Source organism: Stigmatopora argus, chromosome 1, assembly GCF_051989625.1.
Source record: "Stigmatopora argus isolate UIUO_Sarg chromosome 1, RoL_Sarg_1.0, whole genome shotgun sequence".
In the NCBI taxonomy this organism is placed as follows: Eukaryota; Metazoa; Chordata; class Actinopteri; order Syngnathiformes; family Syngnathidae; genus Stigmatopora; species Stigmatopora argus.
The window spans coordinates 20,028,360-20,043,931 of NC_135387.1; the positions used below are offsets into that span (position 1 = coordinate 20,028,360).

The 15,572-nt window shown below is 40.1% G+C and overlaps 2 protein-coding genes across 2 annotated transcripts in view; both read left to right on the forward strand.

Moving 5' to 3' along the window:
• Positions 1–11,346, forward strand: part of LOC144079333 (dynein axonemal heavy chain 12-like) — a 28,112-nt gene extending 16,766 nt beyond the window's left edge. Inside the window, exons 46-74 of the mRNA XM_077608023.1 lie at positions 421–615; positions 812–945; positions 1,016–1,178; positions 1,506–1,586; positions 1,665–1,841; positions 1,919–2,050; positions 2,301–2,394; positions 3,288–3,424; positions 4,431–4,672; positions 4,767–4,914; positions 5,258–5,403; positions 5,577–5,791; positions 5,883–6,075; positions 6,150–6,342; positions 6,433–6,605; positions 6,703–6,843; positions 6,936–7,094; positions 7,213–7,508; positions 7,584–7,837; positions 7,918–8,058; positions 8,137–8,274; positions 8,405–8,638; positions 8,714–8,902; positions 9,014–9,117; positions 9,198–9,402; positions 9,475–9,612; positions 9,732–9,823; positions 10,246–10,313; positions 10,432–11,346. Of these exons, the coding sequence (XP_077464149.1) occupies positions 421–615; positions 812–945; positions 1,016–1,178; positions 1,506–1,586; positions 1,665–1,841; positions 1,919–2,050; positions 2,301–2,394; positions 3,288–3,424; positions 4,431–4,672; positions 4,767–4,914; positions 5,258–5,403; positions 5,577–5,791; positions 5,883–6,075; positions 6,150–6,342; positions 6,433–6,605; positions 6,703–6,843; positions 6,936–7,094; positions 7,213–7,508; positions 7,584–7,837; positions 7,918–8,058; positions 8,137–8,274; positions 8,405–8,638; positions 8,714–8,902; positions 9,014–9,117; positions 9,198–9,402; positions 9,475–9,612; positions 9,732–9,823; positions 10,246–10,313; positions 10,432–10,622 (4,773 nt within the window). The 3' untranslated portion in view covers positions 10,623–11,346. The remainder of the gene's footprint in view (positions 1–420; positions 616–811; positions 946–1,015; positions 1,179–1,505; positions 1,587–1,664; positions 1,842–1,918; positions 2,051–2,300; positions 2,395–3,287; positions 3,425–4,430; positions 4,673–4,766; positions 4,915–5,257; positions 5,404–5,576; positions 5,792–5,882; positions 6,076–6,149; positions 6,343–6,432; positions 6,606–6,702; positions 6,844–6,935; positions 7,095–7,212; positions 7,509–7,583; positions 7,838–7,917; positions 8,059–8,136; positions 8,275–8,404; positions 8,639–8,713; positions 8,903–9,013; positions 9,118–9,197; positions 9,403–9,474; positions 9,613–9,731; positions 9,824–10,245; positions 10,314–10,431) is intronic.
• An 882-nt stretch (positions 11,347–12,228) lies between these two features.
• Positions 12,229–15,489, forward strand: asb14b (ankyrin repeat and SOCS box containing 14b). The gene is made up of 9 exons (XM_077608035.1): positions 12,229–12,353; positions 12,425–12,477; positions 12,879–13,010; positions 13,096–13,258; positions 13,291–13,589; positions 13,750–13,918; positions 13,994–14,528; positions 14,624–14,777; positions 14,859–15,489. Exons 1-9 carry the CDS (start codon positions 12,229–12,231, stop codon positions 15,047–15,049), a joined length of 1,821 nt encoding a protein of 606 aa, XP_077464161.1. The 3' UTR covers positions 15,050–15,489.
• Positions 15,490–15,572: the final 83 nt, after the last annotated feature.

Here is a 15,572-nt window from a genome sequence, read left to right on the forward strand (position 1 = left end):
TTTATTTATCAAACTTTATCAAATCTATTTAATTACCTTATTTTATATACTATCTAATTTTCTCATCAAGAAAAACATTTAAAGCAGCCTCTATTGGCCGATCAATTTTCTCCTTTTGACTTGTAAAGATAGATAAAAAAATCCGGACCCATTTGTGTCAACTCACAGAAGAATAGGTTATTACTTTTATACATTGGGACAGATAACTTTGGATGAATAGAAATTGGATGATAATCATAATATGTGAACTGTATTGTATTTAGTTGAAAGTCTTTTTTCACATAATGATATTATTTAAATTTGATAAATCTGTAGCATCTCATCCACATCTTCGTATGCCTTTTTTGCCTGTTAAAGGATGTATTTGGAGTTAATTTGCATTTACGCTTACAAATAATCTGATTCTCTTCCCACTTCCAGACAGTACGTCCCATTGCCCAAGCAAAAAATAAGAGCGTTGAGTTGAGCTCTTTAACTCTGTTTAACTACTTTGTGGCTCGGTGCAAGCAGAATCTGCACATTGTTGTGGCCTTTAGTCCTATTGGTGACGCCTTCCGCAATCGCCTGCGCCAGTTTCCATCTCTCATTAACTGTTGTACCATTAACTGGTTTCAGGTACTATTGTTGTTGTTTTATTTATTGATTGATTTTAATACTGCATAAACAAACATGAGCTGCAAAAGCTTGTAACCATGTAGGCATATGAAAAAGAGCCAATATTAGTAAATCTATATTTTTCTTCGTTGCAAATGTGAAGGGTTTCATAAAGCTGTTAAACTTTTATTTTCTTGAATCCCTGTGATGATAACAGCCTTGGCCAGAGGAGGCTCTTGAGCGGGTAGCAAACTCTTTCCTTCAGCCCCTGGAGATGAAAGACAATGAGAGGAAGGAGGTTATACCTATCTGTAAAACATTTCACACTTCTGCAAGTCAGCTTTCAGTGAGGTATGTCTTTGTCATTACAGTTGAAAGTAAAAGTATTTGGCCTCAGTTTAAAGTTTTGTTTTCTATGCAGATTCCTAATGGAGCTAGGACGCCATAACTATGTTACACCCACATCTTATCTGGAGCTCATGGCAGCTTTCAGTCAACTCCTCACAATGAAAAGGGATGCAGTCATGAAGGCAAAGAGGAGATACACCAACGGTCTGGAAAAATTGGCCTTTGCTGAATCGCAGGTACTATTTCGGGAATGATATGTTTTGCTTAGATTTTTTTTTCCATTCTTAAAACTATCTATTGATTCCAAACTACATTTTTCCTTTCAAAATTTATCGTTGAACGTAAATTTAGTCTGTAAATTGATTGAATTGGGAAGTTGCAATTCAGAGCGACTTGCTTGAACATAAACACTACTTTATTTTCAAAAGATGGAAAACATTTTATTTTTATTTTAACTTCATTTTTACATTTCAATGGCAAAATGCCAGTGTAAGGCTCAATTTATGAACCAATTATTAAAACGTCTATTTTCTCTGACATTTCCCTTTTTAACATTATGCCAGGTTGGTGAGATGAAACTCGAGCTTGTTGATTTGCAGCCCAAACTGGAACTGGCACAGATAGAAAATGAAAAAATGATGAAGGTAATGAAATGGAGCGGCATCAAATGAATGTAAGAGCTATGAACCAGAATATTCAGATTCTACTGTGATGACCTGTAGGTGATTGCAGTGGAGTCTGTGGAGGTAGAAGCTACAAGCAAACTTGTGGGTATTGAAGAAGAGGCCACAGCGATTCAAGCAGCTGAGGCACAAGCTCTCAAAGATGAGTGTGATAGTGAACTGGCTGAGGCCATCCCTGCCCTGGAGGAGGCAACTTCAGCTTTGAACACCTTAAAGGTCACAGTCTACAAACAGGCAACTTTTGCCTTGCATATGATGCATTTTTTGACATTCAGAAGCTTTCTTGATTTCAGCCTGCTGACATCACTGTGGTAAAGTCCATGAAAAATCCCCCTGGTGGAGTTAAGCTAGTGATGTCCGCCGTGTGTGTAATGAAAGGATTGGCTCCAGATAAGGTGGCAGATCCGGCTGGATCTGGAAAAAAGGTTGGTCCTTGTAAAAAGATAAACAATTAAATAAAAAGTACTTTTTGGAATGTGAAACTAACCTGTAAAAACTAAGACATAAACTGCACTGGGCTATGAGCGGTAGGTACAGTTCAAAAGGGGATGAGGGGGTTTACTGTATGATAAAAAGTCATAAATATATATATATATATATACATATTTGCAAAGTTGCATTTGCATGCAAGTATTGCATTTGTTTTACCATTACCTTATTTTCCCAATTTCCTAGGTTTTGGACTATTGGGGTCCAAGCAAGAAGCTTCTCGGTGACATGAACTTTTTGAGGGAACTTAAAGAATATGACAAGGACAATATTCCTGTGAGTGTTTTTGAATCATTGCTTTCAATGCAGAAAAATGTAGTAGTATTCAGTTTGTCACTTTTCGGTTGTTGAAGCTTAGCTTTGGAACACCGTGTCTCTTGAGCAGTGAGGAATCACAGACCGGTCTTCATGAAAGAGATTGACAACTCACTTGTTTAGAACTGTATTTGCCTTTTGATTCCACTCAACATTCATTCATTCATCTTCCATACCGCCCATCCTCGAAAGGGTTGCGGGGTTGCTGGAGTATAACCCAGCTCTCTTCGGGCGAAAGGCAGACTACACCCTAAACTGGTCGCCAGTCAGTTGCAGGTCACACAGAGAGACAAACGACCATCCGCGCTCCCAATCATACCGCCACCAGCGGGAATTAAGCCCGCGCCTGCCCGCGCCTGCCTGGACTGAAGTGAGGCGAGTGAACCTCTACACCACGAGGCGGCTCCACTCAACAGTCATTCATTTATTTTCTGAACCACTTATCCTCAAGAGGATCACAGCGGGTGATGGAGCCTATCCCAGCTGACTTTGGGCACGAGGCGGGACACACCCTTAATTGGTGGCCGGCCGATTGCAGGGCACGAGGAGACGGACAACCATTCACACTCACATTCATACCTAGGGGCAATTTAGAGTGTTCAACCAGTGTTGTGGGGCAGTTCGATGTGTCTATGCAGACAGTCCCCAAAGTGAGGGCCTTGGACCGGTGCTTTCAACACAAGATTACTTCCATCTGTCAAATTTGCTCTTCAACAGCATGGCACGAATGGATTTTTTTTCTCGACGCACGTTTTAATTTGACATTGGCGAAGTGGTGAAGAGCATGAACTCTGAATGTGCTATGCAAATGATGGCTAGATGGATGGATCAATTTATGCTTCTCTGTCCTACAGGAAGCGTCAATGCAACAAATCCGTTCTACCTACATGACTAATCCTGATTTTGTTCCTGCTAAAGTGGCAAAAGCTTCCTCAGCGGCTGAGGGCTTATGCAAGTGGATCAAAGCAATGGAGTCCTATGATAGGGTTGTGAAGGTTCGTTCTCCCACTTTTTCCATTTCTTTTCCCAATAGAAGAAAGGCATTTGCATTATTTCATTGCTTAAGTGGAAATGTAACTGCTTGATAAATATAATACAGTATCATATAACATCAGTGTTAATAGATAAATATGAATGCATCGAAATGTTATGCACCGAAAATCCCCCAATAACTAAAGCACTGTATTTTTTGTTGTTGTTGTTTTTTTTTGAGAAAAAAATCATTGGGAGGTTTACTCAAGACCCGTTTTTTAGTCACCTGTCTGACCAACACATGCGCTACGAGTAATTTCATTCATCTGTGGCTGATAATTTGCTTGGGAAGATTTTGTGTGCTTTTCCCCAAATGCATTAGTGAGCGTGTAGAATTGGATTGGATAACTTCCAATTTCATTGTGACAGTAGCAAGAAAAGGCATAGTTATAAGTTAGACAGTACAGTCGCAAAGGCCGCAGAACAACAAAGCACAGCACAAAGTACAAAGCAAATCAAAGTAAATGGGATCATTAAGAATCACCAAATCAAACCATTAAGACCGAAAAGCAGCAAAAACACAAGACGAGCAAGAGTGGACGGAGCTACCGCCACCGGCTGCCACTTGAACGGCGCCATTTTGGTTGCGGTAGCAAAAACAGATACAGACTCAAAAGACGTAAAGTTGGACAAAAACTGGAACCACACACAGGAAGTCTTCCACAAGATGGGGAACTTCTGCAGACTGTGTTTATGCCACATGATCTTTACATATTTCTGAAAACAATTTCATGTTTGAAAACGCAAAGTTGTTAGGGTTGATGTGTATATGATGTGCATTGTATATTTTAGAAACATAGAGACAATATAATCAAGTGGGGGAGAGTGATCTGGGGGTTAGCACATACGCCTCACAGCTCGGAGATCAAGGGTTCAATGACTACCTGTGTGGTGTTTGCATGTTTTCCCCATGCCTGCTTGGCCTTATAACCCCATTGCCTCCATGCTTACTCACCTGTTTGCTTTTAGATTGTGGCTCCCAAAAAAGCCAAACAGGCAGAGGCTCAGGCGACCCTGGCTGCAGCCATGGCCACGCTATCAGAGAAGAGAGCCCAACTAAAAGAGGTCATGGACCGTTTGGCTGATTTGCAAAGAATATCTGAGGAGAAAACAGAAGAAAAGGCCAAACTAGAGGCCCAGAGAGATTTATGTCAGCAGAAGTTGGAGAGAGCTGAGAAACTCATTGGTGGGCTGGGTGGAGAAAAAACAAGGTGATTAAATGGCAAAACTTTTTACTTTAATTGCGCCAAACACACCATGATAAAGTCGATCGCATGATAGATATGGATAATTTTTTTTCCTTAGATGGTCGAAGGCTGCTGATGATCTGCAGAACACATATGACAACCTGACTGGAGATGTCCTTATTTCTGCTGGTGTCATGGCCTACCTAGGTGCTTTCACTGCCAGCTTCAGACAGGACTGCACTTCTCATTGGATCAAATTGTGTCAAGTAAATGTTTGAAGGCCTTAATTGATACTTTTTTTCCTTTTGTACAAAGAATATGCACGAACATATGTTCTCTTTAATATTATTTTATCCACAGTTCTCAACTCTCATGCACTGAACTTGTTTTTTTTACGTGTTGTCACGTTCTACTCCGTACATTTCTACTGCCAGCCCCCCCTGAACCCTCTCTCGCTCACTCTTTCTCTTTCTGATTTTGTTGTTGTTGTTAATTTCAGTATTATAAATTTAAACTCTTATTTTATGCCTGTGTCTTTTAGATAAATGGGTGGGCTTGTCTCATTCTAGACAATTTTCATAAGTTGAGAATCCTGTTTTATCTTTCTAGTCAAAGAACATTCCATCATCAGATGATTTCTCTCTCAGTAAGACCTTGGGAGATCCGATTAAGATAAGGGCTTGGAACATTGCTGGCCTTCCTACTGACTCATTCTCCATTGACAATGGTGTCATTACCAGTAATTCACGTCGATGGTGAGAAACTTTCAACAAACTAGAGTAACAATATTGCTCTGCACTCCCATCAGTCAATCGCAAAGTCAGTCAAGAGGAATCACACAAATGTCCTCACTGTTACACTGTGATGATGTGTATCACTTTGAAATCATTCTGTCCTTGGATTGTCCTCACTTATATTGCACTTTCAGGCCCCTCATGATTGACCCTCAGGGTCAGGCTAACAAATGGGTGAAGAATTCAGAGAAAGACAACAAGTTGAATATTATCAAATTAACCGATGATGATTACATGAGAACATTAGAAAATTGTATACAGTTTGGAAGCCCCTTGCTGCTTGAAAATGTAGGAGAAGAGTTGGACCCCTCATTGGAGCCTCTACTTTTGAAACAAACCTTCAAACAAGGTGCTAGGAATGGGGCAAGTTTGCAAAAGAAGCCTTTTCCTTTAGAAACCCAATGTTAAAATCACAATTGTGCAAATGCTTTTTCATCTAGGTGGTGTGGAATGTATAAAATTGGGGGAGAGTGTGGTTGAGTACTCGAAGGAATTCCGCTTTTACATCACCACAAAATTGAGGAATCCTCATTATTTACCAGAGCTGGCCACCAAAGTGTCTTTGCTCAATTTCATGATCACCCCAGAGGGCTTGGAGGACCAACTGTTGGGAATTGTAGTTGCCAAAGAAAGGTATTACCACTTTACATAAAATTGTTTTGATCTTTCAGTCTTCATTATAGGTCCATTTGACTTCCGGTTTGTAGGCCAGAGCTGGAAGAGGAAAGAAATGCACTCATCTTACAGTCCGCTGCGAATAACAGGCAACTAAAGGAAACTGAGGACAAGATCCTTGAGACACTATCTTCTTCAGAGGGAAATATTCTGGAAGATGAGAGTGCCATTCAGGTCTTGGACTCAGCAAAGATCATGTCCAATGAGATTACAAAGAAACAAAAGGCATGTACTACGTTCACCATGAGCAATCTGGATTGCTGATAAACCTGTTTTTTTCTTCTTTGACTGACTGCGCATTAATGAATTCTACAGATTGCGGAGGAGACTGAGATTATGATAGCTGAATCTAGGGAGTGTTACAGATCTATTGCCAAACACTCCTCTGTCCTATTCTTTACAATTGCTGACCTAACCAACATTGACCCAATGTATCAGTACTCTCTCAGCTGGTTTGTCAACCTCTACATAAACTCGATTCAAGACAGGTGAGTGAAGTCACTTCAAGTTGCAGGCAAACATTTGACTACAAGATAAAAGCAATTAACATTGAACTTACTATAAGTGTCTCTCGTTTTTAATTAGTAAAAAGTCTAAGATCTTGGAAAAGAGGGTCATGTACCTGGTTGATCACTTCACCTATAATTTGTTCTGCAATGTCTGCCGCTCCCTTTTTGAGAAGGATAAACTTCTCTTCTCTTTCATCCTCTGCTGCAATCTGCTACTGTGAGTCTCCAAACTAACTTGGGATAGGAACTGTTTCTCTCGTTGACCCACCTGGCGCAACTAAAGCATTTACGTACACTCATTTCCATCAGGGCTCAAAAGGAGATTGAGTACACTGACTTGATGTTCTTGATGACGGGAGGTGTGGGCCTTCAAAATACTCTTGCAAATCCTGACCCTAGCTGGCTGCAGGAAAAGAGCTGGGATGAGATTTGCAGAGCCAATGAGCTTCCTGGCTTGAAAGGACTAAAGTGAGAAATGATTCACTGTTTTTGTGTTAAAATTGCTTCCCAGGTCTTTTGGTTGTAAAATAAGAACATCACTTGTCATTCCTGATGTGATTCTACACCTGTTGTGCTTATCCCACAGAGATTCTTTCATTCAGGGTCCAAAACTTTTCAAGCCTATTTTTGACAGCAAAGAACCTAGCACAGTTCCTTTGCCATCCCCTTGGGATGAAAATCTCAATGAATTGCAGAAGATGATCATTGTCCGCTGTCTGAGGCCTGACAAGATTGTGCCAGCTGTGAATGGTTATGTAATAGCTAAGCTTGGCAAAAGTTTTGTCCAGCCTCCTCCTTTTGACTTAAGCAAGAGCTACCTGGACTCTAATGCCACCATCCCACTAGTGTTTGTGCTTTCTCCTGGTGCTGACCCCATGGCTAGTAGGTTCTCCAGGTCAATTCTCAAATTCCATGTAGCATTGGCGCACAGATTCACGGACCCTTCATCCTTTGCAGGTTTACTGAAGTTTGCAGGTGACAAGGACATGGGCGGTAACAATTTCCAATCCATTTCTCTGGGACAGGGCCAAGGACCTATTGCTTACAAAATGATTTGCACAGCCATGCAGGATGGGACATGGGTGTGTTTGCAGAATTGTCATCTGGCCGTGTCCTGGATGTCCACCCTGGAAAAGATTTGTGAGGATTTTAGTCCAGCAACATGCCACCAGGAATTCCGACTTTGGCTCACAAGCTACCCTTCGCCCAAGGTAAATTGATACACGACGTCTTCCAGAATGTGTGGGAACTTGGTTTTGTCATTTGCACCCCACCCTTTCTCTGAAACCAGTTTCCAGTGGCCCTTCTGCAGAACGGAGTGAAAATGACAAACGAGCCCCCGACAGGACTTCGATTAAACATACTGCAGTCATACATGTCAGATCCTGTTTGTGACCAAAACTTCTTTAATAATTGTGCAAATAAGGAACTAGTGAGTGAGGAGACATCATTGGCATGATTTGATTTGTACGCGCATGCTCATTTTTTAAGCGAATTCAACTGTATTCAGGTCTGGGAAAAGCTGCTGTATGGCCTGTGCTTCTTCCATGCACTTGTTCAGGAGAGAAGAAAGTTTGGGCCACTGGGCTGGAATATTCCTTATGGTTTCAATGAGACTGACCTTCACATAAGTATCAGACAGCTCCAGGTAATATCTTTTAGGACAAAAAACTGCTATATCATATTCATATACACTCTCCCACGAAGAGCAGAAGAAATGATGGAGGAGTGGATGGATGGGCATTCATGAAAAGCTGTATTTTTATTTATTCCTGCAGTTGTTTATCAATCAATACGAAGAGGTGCCCTTCGAGGCCATAACTTATCTGACTGGAGAGTGCAACTACGGTGGCCGTGTAACTGACAATTGGGATCGCCGCCTCCTCAACACCATGTTGGCTGACTTCTACAATACGGATGTTGTGGAAAAACCTTCTTTTCCTTTTTCACCCAGTGGTGACTATGTTACCCCACCTAAATTGTCATATGACGAATACCTTCAATTTATCAGAGTAAGAATTATATCATTAATGTTGTAACAACTTAAACTTTCAACGTAATAGTAACAATACCTCACTGCTTGCCAGGAGCTTCCATTCGCTCAGCACCCGGAAATATTTGGCATGCACGAAAATGTGGACATTTCTAAGGACCTGCAGCAGACCAAAGTGTTATTTGATTCACTGCTTCTCACCCAGGGAGGAGGCTCCAAGGGAGGCGGTAGCTCTGGGGGAGACAATGCGCTGTATGACATAGCAAATGACATCCTCAGTAAGGTGAGATGGAAAATACGTACTCTAGAAAATAGATTGGATATTGATTGCCATATAACTATATTGAATGATTTTTCTCTTAACTAAATTTATGTGGTTATTTCATCTCATCAGTTTCCAAATAATTTTGACCTTGAAGTCTCTCTCAATAAGTACCCAGTGCTCTACCAAGAGAGTATGAACACTGTACTTGTCCAAGAAATGGAGCGTTACAACCAGTATGGATAAACACACTTTGCAATAAATTTCAAGTATTGCACAAATAAACCACTTTATCTTACCTATTTTCCTTTCTCAGTCTTTGTACTGCCATTCGTGTGAGTCTTCAGAACTTGCTAAAGGCCCTTAAAGGCCTCGTGGTTATGGATGCTGAGCTGGAGGGAATTGCAAATAGTTTGGCTGTTGGCAAGGTTCCAGAGCAATGGGCCAAACGCTCCTACCCCAGTCTAAAGCCCCTGGGTAGTTACGTTAACGATTTTCTCGCAAGGCTTAACTTTTTGCAGGTCAGTTTCTCTTGTTTTGACATGATGATGTTCATACAATAAGGTTCTTATTTGATTTATTGATTTCACTAGACATGGTTCGATGTCGGTAAGCCCAGTGTGTTCTGGCTGTCGGGATTCTTCTTCACCCAGGCCTTTCTAACAGGGGCTACACAGAATTATGCTAGGAAATACAATATTCCCATTGACCTGCTAGGCTTCGACTTTGAGGTTAATGCACACCTTTTATTTTATCTTTAATACAATCAGCCTATTACATAGCTTTAGACTTTCTTGACCATAAAATTAATCTTACCAGCCAATTTATGTGATGTGATTTGATTCCACAGGTGTTACCTATTGATCAATCAGACGTACCTCCAGAAGATGGTGTCTTCACTTATGGTTTGTTTCTCGATGGAGCTCGTTGGGACAAGCAAAGGTAGTGTTGTATAGACAAAAGTCTTTTTTTCAATAATTATGTACACTGGAAGAAGGTGGGAGAAATTTGAATTGAGTTAGCCTTTTATTCTGATTAATGTTCAAATTCAGTACCATCTGGAAAAACATGTGTCAAATAACAAAGACGGTCTCTGTTATATTTCTTTGTTTGCCAATACTTTTTAAAAATAAAAAAAAACATATTGCAAATCTTTTTTTCTTAAATCCTACAGTGCAAAAACCCAACCTGAAAGAGAAAAACAGGAATCAGTTCAGCATTCTACATTCAAAATTTAACTTAAGATATTGTCAGAACTATCTCTACAAAAATTGTGTTCCTAGCGTTATTAATATCATAAATCCAAGATTACCACTCTACAGCCCTAAAAAACATATAAATCACTGTGTTGTTTCCATTCTCAGTGGAGTTTTAGTGGAGCAGCACCCCAAAGTCCTTTTCGACACAGTGCCCATTATCTGGATAAAACCTAGTACGTATGCATTTTTTATGGGTTTGTACAATGGCATTCCAACCATATTTTCATGACTTAATAAATGTTTACTATTACTGCTTCATTGATATTATCATTTTTTTTCCCTACCCCGTAGCAAAAAACATTCCAGATGAACACGACGGTCGCTATGTTTCTCCTCTTTACAAGACGAGCGAAAGGAGGGGGACTCTTTCTACAACAGGACACTCCACCAATTTTGTTGTTCCAATGTTGTTGCCAACGAACAAGCGTCCTCAGCACTGGATCAAGCGTGGTGTGGCGCTACTGTGTCAGCTAGATGACTGAAAGTGTTACAGGCCAATATGGATGATGTATTTCAATCGTATGAAAAAGCCACATGCTACACATGATTGGGCTAATTTTGTGTATGGCGGTGGTGTGCAATGTATCTAGAACATGGGCCCTCTGTGGTGAATAATGCCAACACTCAACCAACAGAGATACTGAATTTATAGATCACATTATCCATGCCTTTTTGTCCTTCCTATAAGATACTAGTTGTCACACAATGTGTTAAAAGAAGCCAGCCAGGAATTCTGTTTAGGTGATCTAGCCCCAAAATGTCTATTTTCTCTTAAAAGTCGTCCTTGAAATGCAATTTTTATTCATGTCTGACATTGCCATCCCTCAATATAACAGGATTTGTTTAATGTATTTAGCTCATCCAAGGATTACACTAAAGGACTTTTGTGCAACTAATATGAGGACCAATAATTATGATATTAATGTCAACCCAAGTGGAGGTGTGAAACTAGTTCATTGTAAAATCTGATTTGTAAACAGTTATTTTTTAGAGTATGTACTATATTTTAACATGACCTAACACTAAGGATTCTTAAGACCCTGGGCAGATTATAGTATTTAGACTGTAAATGTCGTAGGACAAAGAAATTTACATTTTATTGTTTTTACTGTATGCTTTATAAAATGCAATACTGTTTATCACTGCAGTCTTAAACATTTTCATATTTTTTTGTTGCCATGTTTTGGTTGCTTATTATGATAATAATTTGTCATTAAATGAAATAAATCAGTGCTGATGGAAAGTTGACATTGTTTCAAATGCCTGGGTTAGGATTTGGGAACTGTTTGGGAACTGACATCTGTCATAGAAATTCAATACGTATATGTTCATCACAGGTATCATCTTATGATTATACTAGGTCATAAAAAGCATTCAAATAGTCTTACCTAATTTATAGCATATATTTTTTCGTTCCCCTTTTTAGAACATTTATTCACCCTATATGACTGTGACTACAAACATCTTAGAGAAAATGATAGTCCCTTAATTTCTTTCACTTAGTTAAAATTGTACATACTGTTTTCACCTCAATAGTGCCTCAAAACCCATTGCAATCTGCATTCAGGGTCTCTGATCTGTCTATAATAGAAGAGCTATAAATAACTGCAGTGTGTGGTTGCTAGGGTGTCCAACTACACTGCTGTTTTAAGCCCCAGAAGAAGCACCACCATTTGACAGAAGGTAAACAGCACAAAATCTAGACAATAATGCTGTCATTATTGCGATTGGCTATGGAAGATGAAGGTTTTCTGTTTAATGTAATTGTCATACTAACATCAATTGCAAAATATACACAAATCTTAGAGGAGACTAAGACTACTGTCTAAGTCTTACTTATGTTGAACCTATGAAATTGTGCATGCCCGTATTTGACCCACTTTTCATTATTGATTGTTTTGGGAGTTTTTTGTGGAGTAATATGTACTAAGTAGGCTAGATAACCATAAAGAGTAACTAAATCGACTGCACCAATATCATATTTTGCTTCAGTAAAGAATCATTACCCGTGTGGCTGCAAGTTTGCAGCGGGACATGCATACCTGCCGGTTGTCCTTTCGCATGACAACCATGCTTCTTCCTGGACAGATGACCACTGATGCAAAAGATGATATGATTCAACCTGTGTCTGACTCAGATGAAGATGAGGCAACCCAGAATATCATAGAGCAAAGTTTAATTGAATACAGAAAGCACACGGGACTGAATCCCAGGTGACATTTGGCGCACTATTAATTGTTCACTATTTCCAAGCTATTTTACTCAGATCACTTTTTTTCTGCAGTTATTTCAATGTCACCGAAGAAGCTGATGACATTTTTAAAGCTATTGTAGAAGGTAAGATGATGCTTGTCACCCTTACACTTGCCACACTTTCCTGCACAAGCTGGTTCTCCTTTACAGCGCACTAACCTCTGTTCCGGCATAATGGAGGCACAGCATCCTGCTAGCAAATAGGAGGCCAATGGGGTGTTGTGAGATAGCTAACGGCAAAGCAACTCTAGCACCAAAAAAAGGAAGTCTTTTTACGTTTTGGAGGATGTTTGATTTTGTTTGATGTTTCGCAACTTGCACTGTATCGTCTGTTAGAAGAAAGAGTTCAATCAAAGGTTTTCATAACCTGCATATTTCATATGTAGAAGCATTCGTAAGTAGAGACACTCGTATATCAAGCCAGAGGAGGATGGTTTTAATGCCGTTTGTTCCTACATACAAATGTTTTGAATGTCTTTGTTCAGGTGATGAGGGTGCACTTGAGCGACTGACTGCTCAACCACAGAATCTGTCCAGAATTAATGAGCGTGGATGGATTCCATTGCATGCAGCTGCAGTGCAAGAGAGCAAACACATACTTGAAATTATTTTTTCAGGTATACTTATGCTATATAGTCAACTATGACTTATGTTTGACTGCAAAATCTGTTGCTCTGATGACAACTGTTGTTTGGGTTGCAGCTTCACCTTTTGGGGCTGCCCAGTCTCGTACAGTCAAAGGGGAGACACCATTGTTTTTAGCTGTAGTTTATGGCCGCAGACAGAATTCCATATTCCTTTTACAGAATGGCTGTAACCCTAATATCCAGGATGACGAGCAAGATTCCCCATTAATGGCTGGTACGTATTCCCTGTGTTGATTTCTATCAAAAAAAGGAAGAAAGAAAATCTTTATATTCAGAATTTCTCTTTTGCTGATTGTTTTGAAGCTATTCTTAATGACCAGTATGACCTGGCAACATTATTGATCCGCCATGGTGCTGAAGTGGATCAGCTAGGCCAACTAAACAGGACGGCACTCCATGAGGCTGCCTTCCTTGGACTGGAGAACTTTGTCTATCTGCTCCTCGAGTCTGGTGCCAACCCAAATTCATGTGACATCAAAAAGAAAACACCACTTGCTCTGGCAGCACAAAATGGACATCTAAATGTGGCGGAGAACTTGTTAGAGAAAGGTACTGTACAAGATAAGTAGAAGACCTGAAATTTAAGAGATTTCAAATGTATTTATTAACACTTTTGTCAGTGTTTATGAAATGGTGTTAATTTTTAAATACAGCATGAATTCTCTTATATTTTGTAAATGTATAATGTAAATGAATGTTTGATTTGCAGGAGCAAATGTTCAGTGTGAATCAGAGTCTGGCACTATCTTATTTGATGCAGCAGCATCAGGAAATCCTGATATAATATCCTTATTGTTAGAACACGGCGCCGATCCAAACTTACCTTTGCCCAGTGGCCATCTGCCAATTCACCGGGCAGCGTATCATGGCCACATACTGTAAGCAATGTTCACAATGAAACAATCTACTGTAGAATCCACTGCTTTGCTCTAACCTCACTTCTTCTTTGATAGAGCCCTGCAGCACCTCATCCCTACGACTAAACTGCGTGCAATAAAGGAAAGTGGGATGAGTCCTCTTCACTCCGCAGCAGCTGGAGGGCATGCACATTGCTTGGAGTTGCTGCTCAAAGCTGACTTTGACCCAAACCAAATGCTACACCCGAGGATGCGCCGCAACTACGACGATGAACGCAAGTCTGCCCTTTTTTTCGCAGTGTCCAACAATGATCTTCACTGCACTCGCCTGCTGCTTAAGGCCGAGGCAATGGTGAACCAGGACCCTATCAGTTGTTTACAAGTGGCGATGAGGCAGGGCAACTATGAGCTTATTAACATTTTACTGAAGTTCGGGGCGAATGTCAACTACTACTCTCGAGTCAACACTACGCACTTCCCCTCAGCCTTGCAATATGCATTCAAAGACGAAGTCATGCTGAGAATGATTCTGAACCATGGCTACGATGTCAAACGTTGCTTTGACTGTCCATACGGTGACAGTTTCCATGACATGGCTTCTTGGACAAACTCAGTCATCAAAGATATGGTGGTAAGATCAATAATTAGTCATTTAAAAGTCAAAACAACACATTCTGGATGCTTCAATGCTTGTAGCTTGATATAGTTTTTCTTTCAACCATCTAGTTCTGTGACGTGATAACTGTATCCTGGCTTAAGCACTTATCTGCTCACGTGGTCCGGATCATGCTCGACTACACCAATCATGTCTACCTCTGTGCTAAGTTGAGAGAAGCCTTACAGGATCAAAAGCAATGGCCGGAGATCTGCCACATTCAAAGTTTGCCCTTCCTTCTTGACTCCTACATCATTTTATGCATTGTTTACTTCAGTTGACCATCCTAATTTGATTTTCTTGCAGGAAATGTTCGGAGCTTAAAACACCTGTGCCGGCTTCAGATTCGAGAACACCTTAATGGACTGCGTTTGAGAGCATCTGTTTTCATTGGCTATCTCCCTCTCCCCCCCAGACTGAAAGAGTACCTGGGTTACAAAGAGTTTGATGTGTACACTAGGGGCAGCATAGATACAGTTTATTCAGTAATATCATAAGTGCTTCGGTAAGATTACTACTTATTTATTTTCATTATTGTAATTTGCATGACATTATCCTTCCCAGTGTGATTCAATATGTATTTGAAGAACCTGTTCCCTCAATATTTCTCTAGCAAACGTTCTCAATCATCTTTATACCAGGTACATCAAACAATACTGGCTTAATTTTTTAACAAAAAAAGTTGTAGGAGCCACTGTAACATTATGCAAAGCTTCAATAGTTTTAATTTATTTTAACCTATTTTCGCTCCACTTAGACATTCTTAACCAGCACTCAGAGTTTATGGCAGACGGCGGCTCAGTCCAACACTTGATATCATGATACCAGAAGAACGTTTTGAGGCTAGTCGTGAGTGTTTTAACAAATTTAAACAGGATGGATAAATAACGATGAGATCCGTTAGCTTTGGGTTGCACAAATAGCCAAAATGAGGATTTTTCAGGGGATGCTATTTGTGCAAGCATTAAGGTCATGTTAAAGTGTACTTATTTTCTTCATTGTAAATGACGTGATTATTAT